Source organism: Parasteatoda tepidariorum, chromosome 3 (genome assembly GCF_982258835.1).
Source record: "Parasteatoda tepidariorum strain Cologne lab strain chromosome 3, Ptep-v5.0, whole genome shotgun sequence".
Classification (NCBI taxonomy): domain Eukaryota; kingdom Metazoa; phylum Arthropoda; class Arachnida; order Araneae; family Theridiidae; genus Parasteatoda; species Parasteatoda tepidariorum.
The window spans coordinates 45568696-45595230 of NC_141757.1; the positions used below are offsets into that span (position 1 = coordinate 45568696).

The following is a 26535-nucleotide window of genomic DNA, read 5'->3' on the forward strand; positions in this document are numbered from 1 at the left end:
CCCGCAGTTGCTTTTATTTAATTTATTGAATGCGTACGTGTTCAGTTTGTTTACATGTTTTATTGCGTCCCGTCATACCCGGCGGAAGTAAACCGCCATCTTGTTTATTTTCTTGACAATGAGGTAGAATTTGCCGTGAAAAGAACACAAGATATTAATTGTGTGATCTTTTATCGGTGAGCATTAAAACAAATTTGCTGACTTCTTTTTGGTTTGTTAATCCGGTGTTCGGATGTTGATGCCTTCCCCTTGTAGGGGGGTTGACACCAGCAGACATTGGGCGAATAGCGAGCAAGTATTTTAAAGTGAGTGTGTCTGGAAAGAATTTGGCAACTGGTTCGGGAAAAGAGAGAACTGTAAACTTTAAAGAAAATTTTAAATCAAAGAAAGTAAAAGAAAACTTCTATAGTCCTGTATCTAATATGAACCATTTAAATCAAGTTTCTTATGATAAAAACTGTCACCTTTCAGAATCGGAAGAAATGGACACTCGTGAAGGTGATTATGATAATGATTTTCGATGACGCTCATTTAATGTTATTGAAAATTGTTAAATGTTTTCAATTCTATTTACAGTAACCGATATATGTTGCTTGTCCCCACTTATTAATAGCTTAAAACTCATTGATAAACGCTTTTAGATTAATTTTCTGACACTATTGATACATTTACCAAGACGTCATTCTTTCTCAAGTTTCACTTTAAACTTTTTAAATTTATTCAATTGAGTAATATATTTAAGATCACTTTTGAGCAAATGAAATTCGTTATTTAAGATAAAAATTACTAATCAGATTATTAGTTGTTTCATTAACAAAAATGTCAGCATTCCAAATTTTATCCTAAAACCTTTCTAAATTCTTTAAATAATATCAATCTGCTCTTTAAAAACCTTAATATCTTTAAAATGATTGATGCACAGTGATTGCAGTTATATTAGCATTGAAAATTTATTTCAAATTAAGTATCTTAAATTTTAAAATTAAAAGTGAACCTATTATATGCAAATTATTTTTTAAAAAAAACATACCCATGTATTTTATTTTTTTATAACCGTAGTTGAAAAGCGAACCTAATCTTGGGCTTACGACTTCTAATTAGATTAAGTATTAGGATAAATTTGTCTCTGTGGAGGGCTTTTTGATGGGACTAACCCACATTTGTGTTACATGGAGAGGAAAACCTCCCATGATTAGCCTAACTGCAAGAGGACTCTAAAGCACGATCCATCCACCACAAAGGATATTTTACGCCAGCACTGTGTTTGGTGTAAGCCATGTGCAGAGTTCGTAGCAACCAGCTATAACTGGGATTCAAACCCGGTTCACCTCATTGGAAGGAGAGCACTCACTATATTTTAACCAATTCTTGAAGTTTCCTTTATACAGAAATGTTTTCTTTTTCTTTCTAATTGATTAATCTTTACTTCAAAGGAATTTCTCTGGCATATTTTGTGAGCTTTTAAAAATATATCTTGCTATTTGAATATATCTCGTTTTTTCCCCTCATGAATGTTGTTTATCATGTTTTTGTTTGTTTTTTTTAAATCTAAAGTGTCCCATTAGGTTTAGATAAGTCTTTGTATTGGATAGCTTTAATAGATCAAACTAAAAAAAATTTATTTAATGTTTTTTGTTTTCGCAATGGGATACCCTCAGGTGAGGTAAAATGGTAATCTCGTTTCTGATTAGTTGTTGAAACATGGCATTTGTTCATGTTAACAACTGTTTTTTCCATTCTATTTCTAGTAAGCCAAGCCTGTCAAGTCCCAATTCTCTTAAGTGACATATTTTATATTCTTTCACAGAAATTCTTTCTCAAAGATATCGACTTTTTTACTGTAAACTTCTTACTTAACACAGAAAGAGACATGAAGCCATGTGGAACATAAACTAATTATGCATCAAAGTTCGTACACAAAGCAAAAATATATATTACGGTTAATATAAAGTACATTAATAAATCTAAGTTAAGTGAAAGACGTAGACGAGAAAGAATTATATTTTAACAATTTTGATATGATGCATTATATTTAATTAACTTTGTGTTAATTAATATTATAACTTATGTGGAGAAACTTAGCTTGACTTTAACTGGCCATCTTGTTCATAAATGATCAGCTAGTGCTAAGGGCACGTGTCTGTGCATCAGTTATAGTCTTTTTCTCGAGTTACAAGTACCCAATTACAAAAAATATGCTGAAATATTTAGTATACTTATATATAAAAAAAATTTTACTTAAGATATTTGAAGGTAATTATATTAAGATGCGTATAGAATAAAAATTAATTTCAGATTCTATATGTATACTTTTATAAAATATTTCATAACTCATTCTATCTAATCAACCAGAAAGATTTTTAAAAGAATTATTGATTTTCAGTTTTTTTTTAGTAATTAGCATATCATGTGACTGTGTGACATTTAGTATTAATAATTAAAATTGGTTGAAGAATATTCAGTAAATTTTGCTAGGTGCAAATTTTGATTAGAATTTTTCTGCTTGATGGAAATCCATTTCTTCAAAATTGGTTAGAAAAATTTCCCCCCCCTCACTATAAAAGAAACTCAACAACCTTTGTTTAGGTATCTTTGTGCTATATTTGTTTTCAAGTTAATAAAAAATCATTGAGGTGTAGGATTTAAGTAATCACCCGCAACTGGAAATAGTTCCATTTTATTTAGCTATCGAATTATATAAATATGCTTTCAAAACAATATAAAAGCTTTTAAAAGTTAGACTTGTCAAGCAGAAATTTAATTCGTGTTATCTTTTACAATACATATATAATTATTGAAAAAGGTTATAGTTTTGTAATCTTACTGGAATCTTTAACTTGGTGACATGTTTCGATAAATAAGGAGGACATTCGCTTTTGAAAAAGAAACAACTATATGACCTTGCAAGGCCATTGGGTTTGATTAGACCACAAAAAATAGCTCTTTATATGCTGACATACCCTTGTCAAATCAAGTGCAAAATAAAAAAAATTTTTGCTTTTATAGAAAAAAGTTTGCAAAATTTCTTTATTTCATCAGTTTCTTTATATGCAAACAGAAAGACTTCTATTTGTTATGATTTTTTGGTATCATTTTTATTAATTTTATTATTAAAACAGTAGCTTTTATTCAGTAAGTTTTATTTTCCTCATTTCAAACAATTTAAGAAAGCTAGCAAAAACAAAAAAGGTGTGCAATGCCGTTTCAAAAGTTGGCCATGTTGATATGCGTTTGCACTGGGAGCTTATCATTAATTTGGTGTGAATTTTGTTGCAAATAGGCTCTCTTCGTAAGGATAATGAGTTTTTTTCTTAACTTAAACATTTTTGGATGTGGTTAGTTAAGCTACCTCTAATGATACATAATTTACGTCAGAAGTCTTTTCGCATCAATTAGTGCATTTTTTTTTTAATAATCATGTATTAGTATTTCAAGGGGAAAAAATATAAATCAGTGTTCATAGAATTTTGTTTATTAAATCTAACTGTATATACAATTAAAAGTTTTTGTTTGTGAGAAATCAAATGCTAATTATTTTTTGTATCTAAAATTTTCAATAAACTAAACATTTCGATCCCTTTTTAAAATTTCTTATTCTCTCTGACCTTTGCTATTTTTATTGTTTCTGTTTTATTGTTAAAATCTTCAATTTTAAGTAAGTCAATATATAATTCCTTCTTCTATCTGTTTAACAATTTTTTTAAGAAACTATGTTGCTCATATACTACCACTTTAAATACCACTGCTCTATTTGGCTGAGAATGTCATTCTAAAGATTACATTGATCAATTATTGGTCATTGTTATAGTGTGACAGATTTTAACATAGCATCTAAATTTTTTAAATAAATTATGGCCTTAAGATTGACAATTTTTTTATCGATGAAAGAAATTATTTTTTGCTGTAGATATCTGAAATATTAAATCGAAATAAATATTGATTATTTATAAGTATAATTTTTATTAAAATTGTTGGTAAGTTTTAAAATTTTACAAACCACTCTAAGAAATTTTTAAAATTCACTCTAAGCATCTGGTTTGTCTTTAAGTAATAAAAAATGAAGCTCTTATTAATTTTTCTTCTGGAGACATTGTAAGTAAACAAAATTATTTACTATATGATTAATTTATTCTCTACTATAAGTCTCATTACATGCAAGTTTAGAAATTTTATAAGAACTAGTACTAAGTTTTGTTATTTTTTCTTATTTAGACCCAATTCCAGTTGGTTATGCAGTGAATCTAATGAAAATTACTGCAATCTTAGCTGTTTAATCTCTAGCTAATACTGTTTTGTTTAGAAAAATTCCTTTTGAAGTAATTTTGAGGATAGAGTTAAATATATTTTTTTCTTTCCATCGGACGAAAAAAAAATCGTTCGCCGAAACCTAATTTTATTCGCCAAATTACTGAAAATTACTGCAATCCATGGGTGCAAGTCTTCCGTCCCTAGGACGGATTTCCGTCTTTCGAAAATGTCCGCGGACGGAAGTAAGACGGAAACAAGACTGACTCGAAGACGGAAATCGGAATAATTTTTTTTCTGTCCGTAAAAATATTTTTTAGGTCTAGGTTATTGGTCTATTTTCTTATGTCCTGTTGTTATTTTATCAAAAGACAGATGAATACATATTTTTTGTACGGTAGTTAATCTTGATGTATTATGGTAAAGCTTTCTTAGATAGTTTGCATAAGTTGAGGGGGTATTGTGTATGTTAGGTATTACAGTCAAAAAAATTTCAGTCTTGGCCTTTTTTCCAACTTGCACCCATGCTGCAATCTTAGCTGTTTAATCTCTAGCTAATACTGTTTTGTTTAGAAAAATTCCTTTTGAAGTAATTTTGAGGATAGAGTTAAATATATTTTTTTCTTTCCATCGGACGAAAAAAAAATCGTTCGCCAAAACCTAATTTTATTCACCAAATTTACGATTTTATCACATTTGGCAAGGTGACCTTTGCTTAGCGTTGACCCTGCTATTGTAAAAGCCTTTACGTTAGAGCTTCATATTTCTGAGCTATTTATTTGCAATTATTTTACTTATTGTTAAATTAATTTGAACAATTCTTATAATCAGGATTTAATATTTCTAAATTAATATTTTTAACTATTTATTACATTATAATTATAAACGAATGTTGTTAAAAAATATAAACTTAAAAAGAAGCATTATTTCACTTATTCTGATCCTAGAATAGAAAAGTTTCATTAATGTTCCAATTAATTTAGTAGATAGATGTTTGTCTCTTAAATTTAATTGGAATACACCAATTTTTAGAAAAGCCTTTTTAGCTTTTGTAGATTAAAAGTATTAATTTGTCGTTTATTAAATATGTTTGCTTTTCTCCACCGAGAAAAGTAATTATTCTCGCATATGATAGGCATGAGCTTGGTCTTTTTTTAAACTTATCTAGATTTTAATTCAAATTTGTCAGTCTAATGGTTTTATAAATGTTTTAATAAATTGTGTAATTTAGTACAATGTAGTAAGTTTGACTGTACTTAAATGAGATAATTTTAAAGTGAAGGTTATATTGTATTTTTATTATGCTTTTTATTAAAGAAAATCGATTTTTATATTAGTTGAAATTTAATATATATTTTAATTTAAAATAATAATTCCACCTACTAGGAGATCTGCATTTCAAATTAGTATACTGTTAATTTATAGACATTTATTATTACTTCTTAGATGAGACTGGCACTGTTCAAGTTGATGGAAGTGGTGAAGAAAGATATATAAATGGTGATATTACTGAGAACAGTGTAGGAAATCAAGAAGAAGCAATGGAAGAAGAAGGTATTATTTATGAAAATAAGTTACAACATTTGTAGTTTGAGCATTTCATTTTATAGTTTTATCTAAAGCTAAATGAATTTAAAGAATTTATATTTTTTGAAGTTACAATGTATACTATTTGAATGAAAAAGAAAAAGCTTAAATCAAATGAAAAGAAGTATTATTTGTTTTTATATGAGGCGTTATTTTAATCTACGATTGTTAGCGATGCAATGGAGTCAGCGCAAGCTCGATTCGAGCTTGTTTACTGAGAAAAGGTTTCTTAAGCGGGTTGGTACCCTTGATAAAATTTTCATTAAATTATTTATTACTTAAAAAAATATTTGGTTCAGTTATTAAACATAAAAATGCAAAATTTATAAGGTTTAAGAAATTACAGCTAAAGATCTGTTTAGTCCTTTTGTTTGTATGGACATATGAGACTGACTGAAAAACTGCAAAATTTGTTCTTTATCCAGTGTATATTTTGGACTCTTAAGTAAACCTATATATATATCTTACGCTCAGAACCGCAAAAGCCAGTCCGAACTAATCTCTAGTGAGTGTAACTTAAAATCATTTCAATCAAAACCAGATTTTAAATTTAACATGAAAACAAAAAATGCCTCTTGAACTTTTATTGGGCCATTTTTTTCTTCCTGTAATGTTAGATTAATATCTTAATTTGATTTTTAAGACTTTTTTTTTTGTGTAAAAGTAGGTGGATTTCCAAAATTTTACCTATTATAAAGGATTGACTATAAACTTGAACTTCTGCTCTTAGAAGTAACTGAATTTATAAATTCTTTCTTTACAACTACAAATAAGCTGATGAGAAATTATCAAGGAAGAAAACAAAATAGAATTGAAGAAATATAAGGAAGAAAACCAAAGACCAATTTTAACCAATGTGTTTTATTTGCATTTTGGGATTTGAAGCAATGAAATTCTTTTAAAGCAATGAAATGTTTCTGAATTTAACATTTATTAGCACTGCAGTTCTTCTTTAACCATGTTAAACTTCTTTTAAAATATTTAACTTTTGTTCTACTTATAAATATTTCTCAATTAACAATAACATTGAATATTAAGACAGTTAAGAGTTAATTTAGTTGTTATTTTTTCAGATGAAGCTCGCTCTGAAGCCACCTTAAGATTTGTTGTAAATAACTTCAGCAAATTAAGGGAGACTGCCTTGAGTCCTCCAACTTATGTCAGAAATTTACCATGGTAAGTAAATATGTTCAAAAATCAAAGATTATGTGCATATATATATATATATATATATATATATATATATATATATATATATATATATATATATATATATATATATATATATATATATTATGTAATGTTTAAAGAATTAAATTAATTCTAATCCATGAACAGAACTTATCTAATGCGCAATCAATTAAAACCTTTCCCATAATGAAAGTAATAATATTGATATAATTACCTCAGAAAATGTAATGTGTCTTTGGTAGCTTGGGAAATTGATTAGTCCCATGTTACTAAGACATGTTAATACTTAAATATATTGTTTAGAAAGATTTAAAAACCCTTTTACCAAGATCAAATTGGCTCTTTATCTATCCACCAGAATGAAATGTCTCAGCAATACTTTTGTTAAAGCACAATTTGTTTTGCCGAATTAACGATTTTATCACATTTGGCAGGATGGCAAATGATTAGATTAGTGTGTTTTAAGAAAAATTGTGTTTATATGAGAAAAATAATGAAGTAATCTCGAAACGCATGTTTACAAGGAATCGAATCTGCATATTTTGTATGCCTGTATTGTTATATTTTTTATAAATTAGCAACACACCGGTAACAAAACTGTTGCCTGGGAGGGAGATAACAATGCTTTTTTTTTTTCATTTATAAAATACATGTTTTGTATCATTAAAAAAAATGACTATAATGTTAAAGAATTTAAAATTTAATAGGGTGCAGTATCTGATTTTGTTTTTAGCATGCGACAAAAGCAGCATCAATTAAAATGCACCACAAGCTGTTGGCGAGAAAAGAAATCGCCAAACATTAGGTGCAGGTGCATATTAAATCAATAACTGAAATTAATCATCAAATAATGGAAAAAATTTACTGTTTGGAGATAAGTAAGTTTTCTTATGTTCAACACTTTTTTTTTAATAACATCAAAAATGTCATGCTATTTTATGAATCTCTTTTCTTTTTTGCTTTTATTTACGCATAAATTTTCTGATGTGTATGAAAATAATCTTTCGAGTTCTAAGAATGTAAACAAAATGGAATATTAATCATGATTTAAAGAAATTAAATTCTACTACAGCGATCATTTTTTGAATATAGAATTATGTGAAACATCCATATTTAAGTTTTTGTGAAGGGAACTTTAGAGTCTTTGATCTGTGGTGAATGGTCTTTAAACAGACCTAATCTCTTTTAACATTTATGCCTATATCAAGATACTAAAAATATATTGGCATCGTTTATCATTGATTTTTTTTCCCTACTAATTTTAACTTTTATACCTTTGTTATTGAAATAGGAAAATCATGGTTATGCCACGTACGACTCATCAGCAGGACAGATCTCCAACCAGAAGTTTAGGATTCTTTTTGCAGTGTAATGGGGAATCAGAATCCACGTAAGTGAATCTTCTTTTTAAATTTTTTTAGGAGACATTTTTTCCTAGTTTGTTTTTTGGAACAACGAGTAAGATTGGTCTGGTCCCATAAAATATGACTCATAAATAAATAATGTCTGACATTGAAAGATATTGTTATAAATGTATAGCATATGCGATTATAAGTATATAACAATTCAGTTGAGATCAAAAGTGGATTTGATATTCAGGAGGAGAGCAAAATCTACATATTTAGCTTCAACTTAACATTCATTTTATCTCTACTTAAATGAATTATGGTGTTTTAGAGCTAAATGAGTACATATTTTCTGATTGTTTTGAAACTAAATTCTTTCTGAAACAGTTGATTTTTTTTTTCTTTTTAAGTCTTAACACGTATTTGTACATAGTAATTTAAAGTTCAATTCTTTTTGTATTCATTTAAATGTTGTCCTTTTGTAAAATTTCTAATTTATTTTAAAATTATCATCACAATTCGCCTATATTTGATTAAACTGACTGTTTGCTTATTTGGAACTAGGTATTTCCCACCTATTGATAAAAGTGAGTGTACTGTATGGACAATGTAAACCTCTCACCATATAATTGTGAACATAAGTGTTTGATTGGTATATGTAACCAATAAAATGTGTTATTGCTAAGTTAATTAACATGAAAAAATTATAATTATCCATTACAAATAAAGTTTTATTCTTTACTTGTGTAATTCATGAACAATATTCATTCAAATATTAAAATAAATACTGAATAAATGAAATCATAGCTATACAAGATTTCAAACTTGAAAAAAAAAATTAGCTTAGCTAATGCAAAACACATATTTTTTTCAGAACATGTTACTACCATCATGTCTTTAATTTTATGTTGTATTTTACTTTATTCTTTTATTAAATCTTTGTTCAAAATTTTTTTAATTTGTATAACAGAACATGGTCTTGTAATGCTGTTGCTGAGTTGAGACTTATTACACAGAAAGAAGGTGTTGAAAGTTTTTCAAGAAGTAAGTTCATGTGCATAAGCATTTTATTGGCTTTTTTAAATTTTTTTTTATCTGATTTGAATCAAAAAGTTAATTTAATGACATAATAACAAAAATTATGATTTTAATTATATTTTTTTAAATATTTTTTATTTGCCAGTCGAAGCTGTGTTTAAATTTATAAATATTACTTTAACACAAATAACATTAATATAGTTCTAAACATTATTATTCCAATATTAAAATAAATACTGAATAAATAAAATCATAGTTGTTTTTATTCAAGCTCTATATTCCCTTTGAATAGAATGCCAAGGAATTGCTTTGTTAGATATCAGTTAAAGAGTAAATCAGTTAGATATCGAATGAAAAATGAGTTTATTTGGATCAGAACGTTATGAAACAATCAAATATACAAAATAACTGAATCATTTAAATATTATATATTAATTAGGTTTTAAACACACTTGATTGGGGAAACTGAGTTAATTTGAATTTCAGGTATCTGAAAGTTTGATACTATTTATTTTCTCCAAAAAAAATCAATTTTGTAAAAAAAAAAATATATATATATTCCAATTCTGTTAGCAAATATAAATGTTTTGTGTTATATTTTATTTATAAAAACACTATTATTTAGAAATGAATAAAAATTATGTCTCTGGTTACTAAAATCGGGGAGATTTTATAAAATTGGCTTGGAATAGTCTAGGAATTTTCTGAATGTTTGGGGCCACCCTTCCAATATTATATCTAAATTTTTGAATTAGAGGTGTCTTATAAAAAATCAAGTGATTTAAATCCTGTCAGTCCTGCTGCTTTTATTATCTTCTAATCATGTTAACTTTTCTCTATTTTTCAGAAATTCAGCACCTCTTTTATAGTAAAGAAAATGATTGGGGTTTTAGTCATTTTATGTCATGGGCGGTAAGTGAAACTTCTCTTTCTGTATTTTGGACAGTTTTATAGTTATAATCAAAATATTTCTTTGTATTTGGATTTTTGATTGTTCTATACTTAATCATTTTTATTTTGTTTCTCTAAGGGGGAACAACAGGGTAAAAGTCTGTAAAAAGGAATTTTTTATTGAAAGAATTGTGATAAGTTTAGCTTAATACAGTTTTTAATTACTATACATATTTTAATCTTCATATAAAAATCAAAAAAACTCAGTGCTTACACAGTACAATGATTATATCTTGTTTTTTAAATTACCCATAACTTGCTGTACTCAAAACTTTAAAAAAAAAGTCATCCAAATTTGATTAATGTAATCTTCCTTTAAAAAAAAAAAAAATCGCAAAATGTCGCTACATTTTCATGAATTACTCAAAAATGTAAACCCTAATTAAAAAATCCCTAACTGCAACAAAAACTATATTTACTGTAAACGCTGTGCCAAAATTTGAAGTGATTCAGTTGAAATTTTTACTAGTTAGTGATACAGCAAGTTAAAAAAACATAATTTCAATTAAATTTTAAAAGTTTTGTAATCGATTATTCTTATAAATATATAAAAGTTTGTAACTAACTGTACTGCATCAATACCAAGTTCATAAGATGCTTCTTCTACATCATTGCCAGTCCAACCCATTTTCTGGTCAATCTACTCTCATGGAACACCTCATATGGTTTGGTTGAAATGCTGCGGTCATTTTCATTTTAAGCACTTTCTTTCACTGTAGGGCCTACATTTATTTCTAATTGTTACATAAACTACCAATAACCCTTTGTAACCTTTATTAAAAATTATTACAGCTAAATAGGTTGCTATTTATACTGAAAGTATTATTAGTTCTTTTTCTTACATAATTTTTACAAATAATTCCAATATAATAGCTAAAATTATTCTTTTACTAAAATATTTTGATAAGAGAGAGAAAATCCATAAATCAATTGAGCACACAAGTTCACTTATTCTTGCATTTCACAACTCGTTGTGCACCAAGCTTAACATATTATGTTAAAAATATTTTGTATAAATATTTTGTTTCTTTAAAGGATAAACTATCGAAAAATACAAACAAATAGAATTAGTATTTTTATATGTAAATAATAAAGAATCATCAGAATTATGTAGTTAGGTTTATGTAAAAAAGATCTTTTGAGTGTTTTATATTTTGTAGTGTTTAAACGTTTTCTAGACATTTTGCTAAACATCTGCAGGGTTCCCACGGGTCAGGGAGAACAGGGAAAACCTGGAATTGTCAGGGAACTCCAAAAATCAGGGAAAGTTGCAATTTTTTTACAAAAACCTGGAAAATTCCTTCAGTATACCTGGCAAAAAATCAGTCTTAGAATTGTCAGTAACAGTACTAATTTGTTGAAATTCGAGTTAAATAATTCTAACATCTATTACAATTATTTATTGTAAAAATTTCACATTTTAGACAAACTGAAATGCTTCCTTCCTCATATAATATTTGTTTTACATAGAAAATCTAATACTTGGCGTTACAAATAAAAGAATCAAAATGTTCCGATGAAAAATTTCATAGCATACATAAAATATGGTATTAATTTTCATTGAAATATAACCTGATATACCTGGAAAAGTCAGGGAATTTTTTTCTGAAATTGAGTGGGAATCCTGATCTATATTTATCCTTAGTAATAGAAATTGTTAAATAAATAATCAGATAAATTTTTCAGTTATTTTTTTCAATATATTAACAATTAAAACTTTATGTATTTTTAGGAAGTATGTGATCCCGAAAAAGGTTTTATTAAAGATGATAGTGTTATCTTTGAAGTAACTGTTACTGCTGATGCTCCTCATGGTGTTAGGTAATTATTTTTATCCTGTTTTCTTTTGAAAAAGTTTTTTTTCTTTCTAATAATTGCTAGAGAGAGAGAAGAAATTAAATTGTCCAAAGTTTTGCATTGTTTTCAGTTAAGTGTTTTTTTATTTGTTGTACTGTCAAATTAAATAAAATTTATTTAAGTTAAGAGTAGTTTTTTGTGGAAATAATCCTTAACTTTGACTAAATCCTAATTAATATAATCCTAGCAAAATAATCCTAACTAATAATGCCTGCACGCTAGTAATTATTTATTTATTTAAAAGAAAATGACCAATTCAAATCGCAAATAATATTCTAAAAATATTGTGAAATGATTAACAGTTTATTTTTTTTGCAGTTGGGACTCAAAGAAACACACTGGCTATGTTGGTTTGAAAAATCAAGGTGCTACATGTTATATGAACTCATTGCTCCAAACATTATTTTTTACTAATAAACTTCGAAAGGTAAGTTTTATAATTTTAGAGTTAAAAGTTATTTGTATGCTTCCAGCAATTGTAAATTTCGCTTGTTTTGTCAACTAAATTTAAAAATTATTTTTTTAATTTGTGTTATGCATGGTTATAAAAGGTAGAAATGCTCCAACGTTATTGAAATCCAGTTGTTGAAATTTAATAGCTATTTTTAAGTGTTAATTTAAAAATCTGAAAATCTATTGCTTGACTGTAAAAGATTTTTTTAATCATAAATTGTTAAAATAAAATTCCTTTTTTAAATGTAGTTGAATTTATGTAATAAATTTAAAATTCATTGTATTAAAATATGTCTATATTATGTGTATACTTTTATTCTTTCTTATCTAGGCAGTTTATCAAATTCCTACTGAAAGTGACGATTCTTCAAAAAGTGTTGCTTTAGCTTTACAGAGAGTTTTTTATGAACTTCAATTTTCTGATAGGCCTGTTGGAACTAAAAAGTTAACAAAATCATTTGGGTATGCAATTTTTCTGCATTTGTTTTAAAAAATGCTGATAAATGTTTATTCCCTAAAAACATCCTGAATTTTATTATTTTAACTTATAAATTTATTATTCCATGTTTTTTTTTTTTTTTTTAAATTAAAAAAATGGTAATAAGTAAAGACAATTTTGATAGAGTTTTGTTATGAAAATATATTCCTGCTGGTATTAAATATTCTAACTAGTATATCAGAATTGTAGAACTTTAAATAATTTATTATTCCATGTTTTTTTTTTTTAATAAGGAAAGTGGTAATAAATGACAATTGAAAATATATTCCCGCTGATATAAAATATTCCAACTAGTATATCAGAATTGTAGAACTTTAATTAGATCATTTGATATTTTGGAACTGATGGACTATATGCCTGCTCCCATTTTTTGGGAGGAAAAAAGATGTTCACCCACATTCTTGTTAATGACTGGCAATGTGGTTTTTAGATTGTGGCAAGGTTGGCATTTCATCTGGAAAGGAACCTATTTCCTCTAAGACATTTGCATATTTTGTGTTCATGAATGATCATAATGAAAGCGAACCTCAAATTTAATAGGGCTGTAGTATCTGAATCCGCTTTCGGAATGTGATGAAAGTAGCATAAATTAAAATGTGCTGTTTGAATCTCAGCGATAGCTGGTTGGTGAGAATTCCACACCCGGCTCACACCGACCACAATGCTGACGTAAAATATCCTCAGTGGTAGACTGATTGTGAATTAGTCCCTTTGCTGCCAGGCTAACATTGGGTAGTTTTGGGGGTTTTCCTCTCCATGTAACGCAAATACGGGTTATTTCCATCAAAAAGTTCTCCTTGAAGTCAAAATTTTGCCCTATGCTTGATCCTGGAGTTGCTTTATCTTCTGGATTTGGTTTAAAATTACGAGGCTATGGCGTTGAACATTGGTAGCCATAAACTCAAAATTAGGCTGGCTGTTCAAGGGCAGTTATAAAAATATCAGATGCATAACAATTAAATATCTTTTTTTATTTTTCAATAAATAAAAAAATTTTTAATGATAACACTACCTCCTTCACAAAATATAATTTTTGAAATCAAAGATGTCGAAATCTAAAATTTTATGTAATTTAGTATGAATTTTATTGTTATTAAGTTAAATAAAAGTATATTTAAAAGACTATAAAAATATCTTGATCTAATGATTTCGTTCCTTAGTGAAATTTTGTTATCTAAGTATGTTCAAAAAGTAATATCACAAGATGTACTGTTAAAAAATTCATTAATTTTGAATTTCTCTAATTATTTAGTTGGGAAACTTTAGACTCCTTCATGCAGCATGATGTTCAGGAACTATGCAGAGTGGTAAATAAGTTACATATTTTTTACATTTTAATTTATTTTCTTGAATTGTATATTTAGAGGAAACAATTCTATTCATTAAATGCATTATAATTTATTTTTAATATAATTACATTGCATTTACACCTTTCAACAGCATAGACTATAATAAATCTAATTTCAAGTAATAAGTTTAAACTAATTGAGTAATTTTTTTCATGCCATTTGTTACCTGTTGGTTAAATATGACATCTAGAATGTCTGGGGCAATCACATTACCAAATTAATAATTTTCTTTAGCTATCATTGGTGTTCTCTGTCGTTGGTGTGTGTACATTAATTTTGAAAAATATTTTATTGGTGTTTGATGAATGAGAGCTCTTGAAAGAACAAAATCCTTAATCCTTTTGCTATTTTAAATGATGTTGAGAAATCTAAAAAAAAGTGCAGACCAGGCATCCTTTGGATGATGGTTGTGTGAGTGGAGAAAATGCATATTTCTACTGAACTCTGGTGAAAATGTTGTTCAATATTTGGTATCTGAATACTTCATATAATGATAAAATTTAATTAAGAAGCAAGTAAAACTATTCTCATTAATCGTTTTATTTTGTTTTCAAAATTTTTGTTCTATACTAATTATACAGTAAAGACCGATAGAAGTTTTAGAATATTAATTTAATTTCCCTTTAAAAAAATTAAACTATTATAAATGAAAAACTTTTAATTCTATTTTTTATCTTTATTTTTTTAATTAAAATTAGACATAAAATAAATTAAAGAAAAAATAAATTAAAATGATTTTATTAAACACAAAAATTTTTTGCTGGAAAATAAAAATAAAGAGAATCTAACATTGCCAGTCTTAAATTTTATTCTTCCTGAATTCACTTTTGGGTAATTTGTTAAAATTAATTCTGAATCAAAGTTATTGCTGTAAGAATCTATGTTCAAGAAATTGTATAAAAATATTTATATGTCAATTTTAGCTTTTAGATAACATGGAGAGTAAAATGAAAGAAACTTGTGTTGAAGGCACAATACCAAGGCTTTTTGAAGGGAAAATGACTGTAAGTTCTTCTTTTTTATTTATGTATTTAAGTGTTACATCTTGTTTAATATTTACAGGGTGGCCACTCACTCTGGAAACCGGGAAAACCGGGAATTCTCAGGGAATTTTGAAATACCACTGGAAAACCGGGAATTCTCAGGGAATTTCACGTCAATTCTGGAAAATAATTTTGTCGCGCGTCGTCGCTCTTTTCTTCCCATTCCGTTATGTTTAGTTTTTCGGAGCGAGACGCATCTGCTTCATCGCGATCAAGCATCACGTGATTATCCTTCAATGAACGCTTCGTGTTCCCGCGAAAAAGCGGAAATTCGCCTTTTTTTCTCCCAATTTTGAAAATTTCCGACCATGTACCAAAAACTAAAATTTTTGGGAAGTCCTATTCGAGAAACCCAAGCCGCCCGAACGATAGTCGGATTACTGCGACTTCCGCTATAGAGTGAAAAGGAGTCTAAGCGTTTCGTTTCTACCGTCGATATTTGATTTTTTTGTTTGACTGATTTTCGGAATTTTAAATATTAGGAACTGCACCGGAATCTGCGAAAATCGCGATTTTTAATCAGACGATTTTAATATCAATCATCGATTTTCATATTTAACTGATTTAAAACTTACGCGTTACTAGCAATTCCTATTCACTCAATTTAAAAATCAATATCGCGATTTGTATTTAAGCGTTTTAAAAACCCAATATTGCGATTTGTATTCTTGTGAGTTTAAAATCCAACGTTGCGATTCGTATTCACGCATTTTTAAATCCAATTTTACGATTCGTTATCACGCAGTTGTAATATCAGATATCGTTTTTCGTATTTGTAAGCTATTTAAAAATTACTCACTGCGATTCGTATTCACGTGATCTGAAAATTATGCATCGTGATTCTTATTTACGCGATTTAAAAATTCAATATCGCAATTTGTATTTTCGTGTTTTTAAGATCCAAAATCGCGATTCATATTCACGCGATTTTAAAATCCAACCGCACGATTCATAATCACGCGATTTTAAAATCCAATATCGTGATTCATAATCACGCGATTTTAAAATCCAATATCGTGATTCATATTCACGCGATTTTAAAATCCAAAATCGCGATTCATATTCACGCAATTTGAAAATCCAATATCGTGACTTGTTTTTTCGTGTTTTTAAAATCCAAAATCGTGATTCATATTCACGCGATTTTAAAATCCAAAATCGCAATTCATATTCACGCGATTTTAAAATCTAATATCGTGATTTCTATTCACGCGATTTTAAAATCTAATGTCGTGATTCATATTCACGCGATTTTAAAATCCAATATCGTGATTTGTATTTTCGTGTTTTTAAAATCCATTATCGTGATTTGTATTTTCGTGTTTTTAAAATCCAATATCGTGATTTGTTTTTTCGTGTTTTTAAAATTCAAAATCGTGATTCATATTCACGCGATTTTAAAATCCAAAATCGCAATTCATATTCACGCGATTTTAAAATCTAATATCGTGATTTCTATTCACGCTATTTTAAAATCTAATATCGTGATTTCTATTCACGCGATTTTAAAATCCAATACCGTGATTTGTTTTTTCGTGTTTTTAAAATCCAAAATCGTGATTCATATTCACGCGATTTTAAAATCTAATATCGTGATTTCTATTCACGCGATTTTAAAATCTAATATCGTGATTTCTATTCACGCGATTTTAAAATCTAATATCGTGATTTCTATTCACGCGATTTTAAAATCTAATATCGTGATTTCTATTCACGCGATTTTAAAATCTAATATCGTGATTTCTATTCACGCGATTTTAAAATCCAATATCGTGATTTGTATTTTCGTGTTTTTAAAATCCAATATCGTGATTTCTATTTTCGTGTTTTTAAAATCCAACAGCACGATTCCTATTCACGCGATTTTAAAATCCAAAATCGCGATTCATATTCACGCGATTTTGAAATCCGAAATCGCGATTCATATTCACGTGATTTTGAAATCCAAAATCGCGATTCATATTCATGCGATTTTAAAATCCAATATCAAGATTCTTGAAAGAAGTAGAAGTAAGTTTTCTCTTGAATTAGTTACTGTAAAGATGTGATATATTTTTCATTAGTAAGTAATTTAATAGTCGTGCCTTCCTATAATTGCTTAATTTTTTTTAATTTATAAGTGGTCAAAATTTTAAAATTATATTTAAGAAAAATTTAAAGTTAACTGTCTAAATGCTTCTGCCACTTTAAATATTGAATAAAAATCTCCTAGCATAGTTAAGAGTTACTAAAAACTTATAAATCTCGCGTATCATATAGAGCACTCTCCCCCCCCCTCCTCCCAGTGACCTGCGTTGTAAAAGTTCAGCTTTCTTTATTTTTGTCCACTTTCATGCCTGATTATGGCGAGCAATTTCAACAAACCATAGCTAGCTGTGATTATTTAGTTATGGGCTTTGATGAAAGTCTAAATAAAATCGCTCAGAAACAACAAATGGGCGTTAGTGTTCGACTTTGGAATAAAGATACAAATAGTCCAGACACAATATTTGACATCAGTATTTCTTCGTCATTCAACAGCAATGGATTTGTTGGATAACTTCAAAGAAGCCCTTACCCAATTTTCAATCAATAAAAATAAAATAATTCAAATATTTATGGATGGACCTAATGTCAACCATAAATTTCTTAATGATCTTAAAAAATAACATGAGGAAATGCCGCAAGATCCTGTGCTGTTAGATATAGGTAGCTGTGGACTGCATACAATCCATTGTGGGTTTAAACATGCAATAAAGTCTACAGAGTGGAATGTAATGGACTTTTTATGGGCGCTATACTACATTTTTAAAGATGTACCATCACATAGAGCTGATTTCTTGTATTTCACAGGATGTGAAAAATTTCCAAAGAAATTTTGTGCAATCCGATGGGTTCAAAATGTAGAAGTTGCTGAGAGGGCATTAGAAATGTTGCATCATATTTTCGAATTTGTAAAAGCAGCAAAGAAGGAGAAAAAATCTATGTTGGCTCAAAAAATTTCAGTGTACTCTCGGAGTGTATCAAATACAGTTTCGTTGCTGCAAAATTGGCATTTTTTCAGTCATTAGCTGCTTTTATTGAAACATTTCTCACAGAATTTCAGAGTGATGCTCTATTAGCTCCTTTACTTTTCTCTAATTTAACATAAATTTTAAGATCTCTTCTTGATAAATTTGTAAAACCCGATATTTTAGTGGAGAACTCTTCAAAATTAGGAAAAATAGATTTTTCATTGGCAGATAATCTGCTTCCAATCAACGAAGTTGCTCTTAGTTTTGCAGTTGCGAATGAAATAAGGAAAATAAAAGATTCTTCACCTTCTGAAGAATTTTCCTTTAGGAAAGAATGTGCAATTGCTTATAGAAAATTCTGTGAAAAGATTTTAGAAAGATCACCTTTTAAATTCCAGTTAACAAGGGGGCTATCTTGTCTTGATTCTGGTGTAATTTTAAATATAGCAATTATTGAAAAAAGGCTTTCATCTTGCCTTTCAATGTTGGTATCTAGCAATTGGATATCAGGTATCAAGGCTGACAGTGTGAAAGATAGTTACAAAACGTTCATTCGGAATCCTCTAGTTAAGAAAGAAATGGACCAATTTGAGAAGAGGGAAAAACGACTGGATAATGTTTTCTTCTCTCTATTTGAAGTTTGCAATGCACCAAAAAATTTAAGTTCCTTTGTTAAGTTTCTCCTCATATTGTCACACGGAAGTGCTTTTATAGAAAGGGGCTTTTCTATTAATTCAGATTGTTTAATAGAAAATCAACATGAAGTTAGTTTAGTTGCTCTAAGGCAAATTCATGATGGCGTTATGGATGCTGGTGATGTTGACAATATAACTGTGACGAAATCCATGATAAACTACGGAAAACAGTCTCACACACGTTATATCTAAGTGTTAGAAAAAAGGAAGGAGGCAACGGAAGAAAAAAAGAAAGTTATGTTGAAAAGAGGCAAAATGAAAAATTAAAAAAAGAATTGCATGCTAAAAAACAAAAATTAACGGCTGATTTTTATTTAGAAACTTCTTTAATTGATGAACAATTAAAAGCTATAAGAAATAAATTTTTAAAAGCTTTCAATTATTCACTTGTTGAGCTATTTATACTGTAGAATTTGATTAATTCCTCTTTTTAAAACATCTCAAACTTAAGTGTCAAAGAATATATTAATATATATACTGGTATATTTTTTATATTTATATTTAAAATAAGTTTCCCAGATAATATAAATGAACAACATTATATGACTAAATATTTTTGGCTTTTCATTTATTGATAATTTATTTCACAAGTAATTTAGATCTCAATTCTAAATTTTTAGTTTGATGGAGTTGATCAATTTGTGTAATAATCTATTTATATAACAACTTTTTATTTTATACAAAATAAAGTTTCTAAAATTCCTTGAAATGTAGATTTTTATTTTTATAATTTTTATAAACTATTATTAATTTTTAAGTTTATTTTTATGGTTGAGTATACAGCAGTTATTTTTTTATATGTAAATTTTATGGCTGCTATTTCAATAATCTGTATTTTTAGCAGAAATATGTGTATTAATATATATTTTTTGTGCTAGAAATGCCTAAATTTTTACAGCTGTTTTATTAGAGAACATTTACACTTTTTTCCTCGTTTTAATGTGTCATCAGATCTTGTAAATGTGTATCCACATTTGTAAAAGAAATTCATACAATACATTTTAAATGCAACACAGCTGTATATATATATATTATTTACTGTATATTGTTGTATAGCTAATAAATTTATGAAGTCTCGCTAATGTTGCGTTGTGGTATCTGGAATTTTAGAAATTTACTCTGGAAAGTCTGGAAAACTCAGGGAATTTTTTTTGGTCTGGAGAGTGGCCACCCTGTATTTATCCTTAAAGATATCAATGAAATCACGTAACTTGTGATTAAAACTGTCTATATTCTTACAATGGAACTCTTATAATGAGCCCTAATTTATTATGAGTCTGGATTTTACGAAGAAATCTGAAATACTTGGTGGGTACAAAGTTAAGTCTGTTGGATCATAGCTTACTTTTAAGAGGCAAACCCAGGTTGTAGTGAGTAATATTGTAATGATTTGTAAAGTTTCTACTTATTTACAAATCTCAAACTCAGATAACCCTTTCTTGGAAAATTTGTGTCTGATGTTTTTCTGTTCTACAAATTCTTTTTTGATGTTTTTCGGAATGATATTTTTTATGCCGATTATGTTTATCGGGCTATAAGTCTTATCCAAAGATCAACAGAAACAATGAGACAGTTCAAAGCTATTTTAAAATATATATGTCTTGTTCAAAGCTTTTGTGACTTTTATTCTGTAACTGAAATAAAAAAGATATTAAGTAAGTGCTATATTTATAATTTAGTTCTTAAGTATGTATTAACTTCTAGGTTGTTGTTTTTTTCCACAAAAAATTTTTTTTAGCGCTTGGTTGCAACAAACAAATTTCCATTCATCTTCAATATAAACAAGTTAGACTTTTTTTTTAAGCTTATTTTTAATGTTGCTGTTTTAGGTGATCAACATTCCGCTACTTTTTGTTTAGCAATGAGAGATTTCTTTCCTTTAGAAATTGTAAAGGTGTATAGAAAACACTTTTTTTATGTTATTATGCATTCCACTACTTTATCTATCTGTAGTGTATTATTAATTATTTGTATTAAATATAAAAATAAAGATTTCCTTTTTGTAAAGCTATTTAAAAAATTTTGAATGTTAGTGCATAGAATAGAAGCCTAGTTAATACAAATCATTCTTAAAATTTCTGCAATCCCTTTCATTGTTCGTATGAGCGTACTGATGGGTAAAAAACTCAAATTTAAATACCTGTTTAAATTTCCCATAAGGCAAGAAAATATGGCTTGTGTAAAATGTAGTGCTACGCAGGTAAGTTTAAATTTTTAAAGTTTCAAAATTTTTTCAAAAGATTCAGCTGCTATTTTTTATTTTATTATCATAATAAAATAAGCAGTTCTTTGAGATTGTATATCTTTTTAAACTTTTTTTTAATGTACTGCATGCACTGTACCTTTTATATATATAAGCAGCAAGGACTACTTTGTTAAGACTTACTATTAAGTAAAACTGCCATTATAAAATATTTCTTTTAAAGAAATTTCTTGTAAATCAATTATATTTTAGTATTTTAAGTGAAATATAGACATCTATGCAATTTTTTTGTTTAGTATTTTTGTATCAATGTTTTAAAAATATTGAATTCAAAGATGTGTCTATACTTCGCATTATAGGAATAAAGTTAATACTTTTTTTGTATTTAATAATTTTCTGTACAGTAAATAGAGAAAATAGACACCAAACGGTGCCTTCCAAATTTAATTCACGCAGCCGAAATAACATAGATAAAGGCTTTAACTTTTGTTGTTTGATTTATGATATTTGTTAATGTTATAGTCAAAATTCAGAGTATTTTTCCATAAAAAACATAGTTACATTTGTTACTTTTTGATTTGTTACTGTGAAGATGAATAAAAAACTACATACTTAGCCAAATTTATTTCCAATTCTAAATAGAACTGTAATGTTGTTTTTGAACTTTACTTGCTATTTAGTTTTATCAACTTCAATATAGTAAATTAAAATTCTGCTTATTAAATTGTGAATTTCGTGACAGTTTATTTTTCTTATTTTTAGTCTTTTCTTCGATGTAAGCATGTAAATTATACATCTAGTCGTAAAGAGCCTTTCTACGACATCCAGCTGAATGTTAAAGGAAAGAAAACAAGTATGTTGCAATATTTATTTTTCTGTGAAATTTTTTTAATTTAGTTTTTAAATTAACCCAATTTAGCAGATAAAGGTGCAAAGTATTCTTCAGCTTCTAAAGGGTCTTGATATCTTATTTTCCAAAGAAGGATTTTTATCAAGGAAAAGAACACTTCCTTTTTAAGTTGACTTCACATTATAGGGATCATTTTATTTACATTCAAATTTAATTCATATTAACACATTTCTTTAAAAGGGTAACATTTCCAACTTTATATATCAACTGCCTTAAATATGTGAAGTGTTAAAAAATGAAAAAAAGAGCTTAAATGATCAGTTGACTCATAAAAGAAAAAAAAAACCTTTCAAACTTTCCTCTTTAATATACTCATTAAAATTTTTTAAACCATTTTTAGGATCTGAGGCCGAAATTACCCTTAGGATTCTGGACAACAATTTTGGGGGTATAAAAGGCACATACACACTCTTCCTCTTATTATTGATATAATAATCTGAAATTATTCAAAAGCATTTGAAGATTATTTTATACTACCCTTAGTATCCAGTTTTCAACCTCTTTCACATGTATTTACATCCCCGTGGCGACATTGTCGCAGAACGTTAGAGTTCTTGCAGAAAGATTTTGCCTTTGGGAAATAAAAATTTTTACTTTTTTTTCTGCTGAAATTTTCAAATGATTTTATCTTTTCTTCAGAATTATATTCAATGCCTTCCTTACTTGCTCATCGGAGTGGGGAAAAATGCTTGTGATTTTTCATTTGAGAATAATGAAGTAAAAAATTTGGTTTTCTTTTCTGTAGAAATTTTAGTTCTATTTTGTATGCTGTTATTACTATTGATTTCCTCATAGCTTTTAAAATCCGGTATTTTAAAAGCGATATTTTTAGTGCAGTATTATTTATTACAGTAACTGAATTCCGAAATGAAAATACACATTTTAGTAACTCCTGTTTGAAGAGTTCGATTCGCGAGATTTCGTCGTCGATCTTTTTTTTTCTTTTTGATAGTTACTACTGCTACGGATTTCACTATTTTTTTTACGGATGAATTATAACATGTGAAAAAGGAAATAGTGTGTAAAATTAGTGACATGTATATTTTTAAAATATCTTGCAATATTAGAGAGGTATGTCGGAGAAAGCCTGAAAAAATGTTGCCACTGCGATTTACATAATTTTAATTCTCTTAATTAACTCTCTTTAATTAACTCTCAAACATGATCCTTTGGGAGAGGACAAAAATGTTTCATAGAACTTCGAAGTCAGAACAGTCAAGCAACTTTTTTTTTAATACTTGGCATAGATTACTGTTACTTGGTGTTAGTTTTAATTCCATTGATGATTGATAAAATTTTGTAAGAAAATATTTATTTGCAAATAAGAAAATATAATTTTGAACATTGTAGATGAAGTTGACATAATAACTCAGTATCATATTAACCATGCAATAAGCACATCAAAAGCAAACTGCCTTTGTTATGTGTTAATCATAGTTTTTTAACATTGCTTTATTTTCTGATTTTGAGAACTTTATTTTATCTTCAATTTTCTTTCAGCACTAAATGCATCTGGCTCTTTTACCTGTAAATTATACCTTCAATCTAATATTTTGTAACTTCTCATTGATAGTATACTTTTGGTTGCTTATGTTAAGTTTCTTTATCTATTTTTTCTTCCAGTAATAGAATCTTTTAAAGACTATTGTGCTACCGAAACTCTTGATGGGGAAAATAAATATGATGCCGGGGAATATGGCCTGCAGGAAGCTGAAAAGGGAATTTTCTTCTCTTCTTTACCACCAGTATTACATCTGCATCTGTTGAGGTTTCAGTATGATCCTATGACTGATCAAAATATAAAAATTAATGATAGGTATGTTTTTAATCCTTTATTTTGTTTCTTTAATAAATTAAACATATCTTATGATTATTAAAAATAAATCATTGAAAACAGAGTAGAAACAATCTATGATTATTAAAAATAAATCATTGAAAACAGAGTAGAAACAATCTGTCTAGTTTTTATTAATTTATTATTATATGTTTCTGAATTCACGTAATTGATAATAATTGAGACTAAAATAGGTAGCACAGATTGAATCTTTTAGATTTAGATAACCACTAATCTAGCTTATTAACGCAATGGATTATGCCTTATTTTTTTCTGATACTTAATCAAATTTTTAGAGTTTCGTCAAAATACACTTTTCCAATTAGTTTGACTTTGTCGTTATGATGTAAAAGACTCCTAACTAAACCGTAGGCTTGATTTGCCCATTGTTTTACCTGTAATGCGACCAGTACATTGTAGCGAATCTTGTTGGTACAATCTAAGCTTGTAAGAATGAAAATGTTTACTTTAATTTTTGCTTAAGATGAGGGGAAACAGTTTCTCCACCTTATCTTTTGGAAATTCATAATAATTGCTTTGTTTAATACAAACATAAGAAGAAACTTATGTTTGAGACCAAGTAATTTTCTTAAAGGAGGTCATTATCTGGCAGTCAGATAAATTACTAAGATAAATTCCTTATTCTGACCTTTGCATTGACTTCTCTAATTTTAAAAAGTTATCGCTTTTACTGAACAAGTCAAGTGAAGATAGTGCATTTGTTCTTGGTGCTAAAGTGGGAAGTTCATTTGTTCTTGGTGCTAAAGTGGGAAGTTCATTTGTTCTTGGTGCTAAAGTGGGAAGTTCATTTTGTTCACATCAATCTGCAATTGGTGACATCTAAGATTGAACACTAAGAGGGTGCTGACTTTTGACAGCAAAGTGAGTTATATCAACCTAGGTGGTGAACCTGAGGAAAAAGAAAATAACTGTATTCTTTCCCTGCTGCTTTTGACATTTTTTTATGGGCTCTTTATTTGGTTGCTAGCATTTAGCTGAATTAAATTCTACAAACAAAATAATATAAACAAATATAGAGTACAAAATTTCAAACAAAGTTAATGTATGATTTTTTGAAGATTCTAAGTTAAATAGGTTAATCTGATTCGTATTACAATTTTATCGTTTGATACTTTAGCTGTAATTCCTTACTCTTCCATATGCAATTTAAATCCTTTGATACCTTAGCTTTAGTGCTTTGTTTTTTAAAGTCATCCTGGTTGTCTTTTGCTGTTTTATTGTTTAATGTGAAAAGATTTTTGCTACTCTTTGACTTAAACTGATAGTCGAGATTCAAAAATGTTAAATTTAAAGATTACAAGAAACATGTATTGTAACCCATTTACTAAAATCCCTGTAAAATAAGACAAAAATTATCAGTAAGAAAAATTTGTGCTAGTGAGCTTTCACAAGTTTTTACCACAACTGAGTGAGTAGTCCACACCAATAATTTTATGGCTTTAGTAGTTCAGCTTTCCTCGTACAACATAACCATTCAATATTGTTTGTTTATTAATCCTTTTTTTTTTTTTAATTATGTGATTTTTTTTCTTTGCTTAAAATTGTTATATGACCATAAATTAAATTTGTTTTTTGCAATATTTCAGGTTTGAATTTCCAGAACAGCTGAATTTAGAAGAATTTTTAAAAAGTGATGAAGACACTGGACCGCCTATCTACACTTTGCATGCTGTGTTAGTTCACAGTGGCGATAATCATGGCGGACATTATGTAGTGTTTATAAATCCGAAAGGCGATGGAAAGGTAATTTATTATAGCAACAGTTTTATTTATTTTTTTAAATTACGATTGGTGTTTGTTATTGATTCATTTTATTTTGTTTTTAGTGGTGTAAATTTGATGATGATGTTGTGTCTCGCTGTTCTAAACAAGAAGCTGTTGATCATAATTTTGGTGGCCAAGAAGAAGATTTAACTGTCAAACATTGTACAAATGCTTATATGTTAGTGTATATAAAAGATAGTGCAATAAGTTAGTTTCATTTTTTGCTTAATAAGATATTTATGAGTGCTACAGTAATAATTCATTATTTTTCCTGTACTTAATCTTATTGTAATTACAGCTGATGTGTTGCAACCAGTTACAGAGCAAGATATACCAGATCAATTAGTAGACAGACTCCAAGAAGAAAGGTTAGGTTTTTGTCATATATATAAGTTTACACTCTTTAGTACAATCCTCATTACTGTTTTCTTTCTTTATAATAGTACCAAAGAAAATGAAAAAAAAAAATCACTCCAAAAGTAGGCTTAAAATATTTTTTGGCTTTCAAATCGAACATTTTTTCCTTGTTGATCAATACCAAAAGTCTAAAGGAAAT

The 26535-nt window shown here is 27.9% G+C and overlaps 1 protein-coding gene across 2 annotated transcripts in view; it reads left to right on the plus strand.

Moving 5' to 3' along the window:
• The first annotated feature begins 35 nt into the window (after positions 1-35).
• Positions 36-26535, plus strand: part of Usp7 (Ubiquitin-specific protease 7) — a 49439-nt gene continuing 22939 nt past the window's right edge. The window contains exons 1-16 of one of the 2 annotated variants that reach the window (XM_016058570.4): positions 36-176; positions 5692-5799; positions 6906-7008; positions 8315-8413; positions 9340-9413; positions 10255-10319; positions 12091-12179; positions 12534-12642; positions 13000-13130; positions 14420-14474; positions 15440-15520; positions 22213-22303; positions 23984-24176; positions 25802-25958; positions 26042-26186; positions 26278-26347. In XM_016058570.4, coding sequence (XP_015914056.1) covers positions 5787-5799; positions 6906-7008; positions 8315-8413; positions 9340-9413; positions 10255-10319; positions 12091-12179; positions 12534-12642; positions 13000-13130; positions 14420-14474; positions 15440-15520; positions 22213-22303; positions 23984-24176; positions 25802-25958; positions 26042-26186; positions 26278-26347 — 1475 coding nt within the window. In that variant the 5' untranslated portion in view covers positions 36-176; positions 5692-5786. Of the gene's footprint in view, positions 177-223; positions 499-5691; positions 5800-6905; positions 7009-8314; positions 8414-9339; positions 9414-10254; positions 10320-12090; positions 12180-12533; positions 12643-12999; positions 13131-14419; positions 14475-15439; positions 15521-22212; positions 22304-23983; positions 24177-25801; positions 25959-26041; positions 26187-26277; positions 26348-26535 lie in introns of those variants that run through there. The other variant, XM_016058569.4, reaches the window with a different exon arrangement.